Source organism: Suricata suricatta, chromosome 16 (assembly GCF_006229205.1).
Source record: "Suricata suricatta isolate VVHF042 chromosome 16, meerkat_22Aug2017_6uvM2_HiC, whole genome shotgun sequence".
In the NCBI taxonomy this organism is placed as follows: domain Eukaryota; kingdom Metazoa; phylum Chordata; class Mammalia; order Carnivora; family Herpestidae; genus Suricata; species Suricata suricatta.
In genome coordinates, this window is record NC_043715.1 from 52963013 (window position 1) to 52967017 (window position 4005).

The 4005-nt window shown below is 38.3% G+C and overlaps 1 protein-coding gene across 1 annotated transcript; it reads right to left on the reverse strand.

Annotated features, from left to right (window-relative positions):
• Positions 1–1487: 1487 nt before the first annotated feature.
• Positions 1488–3259, reverse strand: LOC115279862 (zinc finger protein 300-like; the record flags this gene model as incomplete). The annotated part of the gene is made up of 1 exon (XM_029924366.1): positions 1488–3259. A coding segment is annotated over one exon (867 nt), but the record flags the coding sequence as incomplete, so codon positions are not given.
• Positions 3260–4005: the final 746 nt, after the last annotated feature.

Below are 4005 nucleotides of genomic sequence, written 5' to 3' on the forward strand. Positions count from 1 at the left end.
GGATTTCTAGCTAATTTTTGTCATGGACTTCTTAGTGTATGTCAGCTTGCAGAACAACAGTGGACATTTAGTCCGTTGAAGTTTGTTGAGATTTGTATTATAGACTAGAACGTGGTAAGCTTTGGAAAATAAGTGCTTGAAAATTCCGTGAATTTTGAAAACATTGTGTTCAATACCTGCATTATATTGACTTTTGTTAAGTATATTATTCAAAACTTCCTTTTATAAATATTTTATCAGCTTATTTATAAATATTTTGTCAGCTTTACTTGTCTAACATACTGGTAGAAAGGGATTAAAATCTCACTCTATGATTGTAAATTTGTCTCTTTAAAATTCATACATTTCTACTCTAGATAATTTGAGTCATGGTCTAATGTATTTCCTCCATTTTTAGTGGCCATCCCCTATGGGGGATACTTATTTAGTTGTACCAGTTTTGTCCTGTTTAGTATTTGCATGAAATACTTTTTAATGAAGAAAATTCATCCCATGTTTTCTGTGGTTATTTCATTTAAAAAGATATTGTTTTAGTTATCAAGTGTGACAGACTACTAAATGGGAGCATTTAATGCATATGGATAAACTTGTGTTTGAATGTATCTCTATTTGGGCTGCTTCTTCTGTGTTTCTTTATATTCTGCCTTCCTTTGGGAATTACGATAATTTTTGGTTTTTAATCATTCGTCTTTGCCCTTAACTAGTTTGGAAAATATACACCCTGTTCCTATTCTCTTAATGATTACTTTAAATGTGAATTTTTTTTAAGGTTTTATTTATTTAAAATTTAAATTTATTATTTTTATTTTAGAGAGAACACGGCAGGGGAGTGTGGCAGATACCAGCTGTTTCTAATTTTTCACAACTCTGAGACAGAAGAAGTTGTGATTACATCACTCCTAAATCCCAGTATTTTGTGGGGCACTTGGGTGGCTCAGTCAGTTAAGCTTTTGACTCTTTTTTTTTTTTTAATGTTTTTTATTTATTTTTGAGAGACAGAGACAGCATGAGCAGGGGAGGGTCAGAGAGAGAGGGAGACACAGAATCCAAAGACAGGTTCCAGGCTCCGAGCTGTCAGCACAGAGCCAGACGTGGGGCTCGAGCCCATGAACCGTGAGATCATGACCTGAGCGAAGCTGGACGCTTAACCGACTGAGCCACCCAGGCGCCCCAAGCTTTTGACTCTTGATTTTGGCTCATGATCTCATGGTTTGGGGGACTGAGCCCAGCGTTGGGCTCTGCACTGACAGCATGGAGCCTGCTTGGTATACTCTTTCTCCCATTTTCTCTCTCTCTCTGCCCCTCCCCTGCTCGTGCAGACGCACTCTCTCAAAATAACTAAACACTAAAAACAATAATAATGGAAAGGGGAGGGGAGGATTTGGGGAAATGTTGAAAAGGGACCTTGTTTAATCTATAGACTAACTTTTCACACCACACATGTATTGATTATATTTAAATCAATTAAATCTGAGTGACAGCCAGAAGACAATTTGTTGTAAAAAATGTATTATCCAAAAGGGGTAAAAAGTATTACCAGGTCTATTTACCTATACCAGTCAGCAGTTTTTTCTTAAAAGTCTTGTTTAGTTTTAAGCGTAATTAGTTCTCTTGCAAATTGTAAGACATACAAAAATTTACACTGTTGGCATTTCTTGATGGATACTACATATCAACAAGAATTTTATGGCATACAATTTTCTTTCATGATCTTATGGAACCTGAAACTCATTACATACATGTGCTACAAAAATACTCTAGACACAAAATCAAATACAGATATCCTGGACCCTTTTTAATTTATTGCTTTGACTATTCCATATTTTCAAACATGAAACGAAGTGTCCTTTGGCATACTGGTTATTTCCTCTTCTTGACTACTTCATGTTATATTCTCTACAAATAAGTGGTAATGTGCCTGGAACAGAATTATTATTATAAAGTTTATATGTAAGCAACTTGTCCTGGCTTTACACTAGTTCTCCTTAACAAGTATTATCTGATGCACAGTAACTTTTGGACTTCATGCCAGAGGCATCTCTTATCACAAGTCTTCAGTCATCTATTGTCTTTGGTAGGAAAGCTCATTTGTTTGGGAGGTGTTCCAGGATTCACAACATTTATGAGTTTGCTTATTTCCTCAGTGAAAACTATTATATTATGACCCATCAAACACATCTGTTGCAGACAGGTTCTATTTCTGTATGATGTATAATGGGATTTTCACCTCTTGAGAAAAGATGTTGACCTTTTACCTCATTTCCTGATTTATTTATTTACTTATAGTTTATTGTCAAGTTGTATGCCTTTCCTTAATAAAAGTAGGCTACACTGGTGGTAGATGGTTTTCCCACATTCCATCCTGCATTTAAAAGGTCTCTCCTGGATAAGTTTACTGAAACTGACAAAGACTGAAAGTACCCCAATGTTCTCTGCATTCATAGGGCGTCCCTTGTGTGGATTCTTTTGTATTCAGTGAGATCTGGCCCTTCACTACAGCCTTTTCACCACTGTGTTCCCAAGGTTTCTTTCCTGTGTGAATTTCCTCGTGTGAAGTGAGAGAGAACTTGACAGAGAATGTTTTCCCACATTCATTACACTGATAAGGTTTCTGTCCCACATGACTTCTCTGATGAACACTGAGGTACGATTTCTCAAAAAAGGCTTTCCCACACTGAGTGCACTGATAGGGTTTCTCTCCTGTGTGGCGTCTCTGATGTCTAATGAGCTGTGACTTCTGGTTGAAAATCTGACAGCATGGAACACACCCATAGGGTTTCTCTCCAGTGTGGCACTGTTGATGGATAATAAGATGGCTTTTTTGGCGGAAAGCTTTTCCACATTCATTGCATCCATGGGGTTTCTCTCCTGTATGAATCAGCTGATGTCTACTGAGCATTGCCATGCTGCTAAAGGCGTTCTGGCATTCGAGACATATGAAGGGTTTCTCTCCCGTATGTGTTCTCTGATGGACAATAAGCACTGCCTTTCGTATGAAAGCTTTTCCACACTCACTGCATTCATAGGGCTTCTGTCCTACAAGAATTCTCCGATGTGTCAGGAGATGTGAGTTTTTACTGAAGCCTTTCCCACACTCCTTGCACTCATACGATTTTTCTCCTGTCTGAGTTTGCTGGTGAACCCCAAGCTGAGACTCACTGCAGAAGGTCTTTTCACATTCTCCACATGCAGAGGCTCTGTCTCCTGTCTGAGTTCTCTGATGGATAACCAGGTTTGACTTCTGCACAAAACCTTCCCACAATCACTGCACCCAAAAGGTTTCTCTCCTGTGTGCGTGCTATAATGCAACCTGAGCTTTGCCTTCTCTCTGTAGGCTCTGCCACGCTCTTTGCACTCATAGGGTTTCTCCCCTGTATGAGTCCTGTGGTGTAAAATGAGATGATAATTTGTTCTCAAAGACTTTGGACACTCAATACATCCATACGGTTTCTCTCCTGTATGAGTTCTCTGGTGCACAGTAAGATGACATTTTGTACTGAAAGCCTTCTGACATTCAGGGCATCTGTATGGCTTCTCTCCTGTATGAGTTCTCTGGTGTATTATAAGCTTTGACTTACACCTGAAGGATTTGGGACACTCACTGCATTCATAAGGTTTCCCTTCTGTGTGAATTCTGTGATGTCTTTTGAGATTTTTCACTGTGCTGAAAGTCTTCACACAGGAATTATGTTCACTGGACTGGGCTGGGCAGGTTTCATGTAGGGTATGGAGCAATGATTTCCCATGGCCATTTAATTCATCAGAATTCATTTCTGCATAGTTTTTACTCTGAAATTTTGAATCTAAATTTTGTTTGAAATTTATTCCTCTTGAGAAACATTGAAGGGGTCTTTCTACAAATGGAAGAAAGTTTTTGCTTAGAGAAAATTGTTTTCTCAATGCATTATTTTCATTATTGCTTAACTCATATTGCTGAGACTCATTGTTCTCAATATTTTCCGGATACCAATCCTAAACTTGCCACATTACTTATCGGGAAAAAAA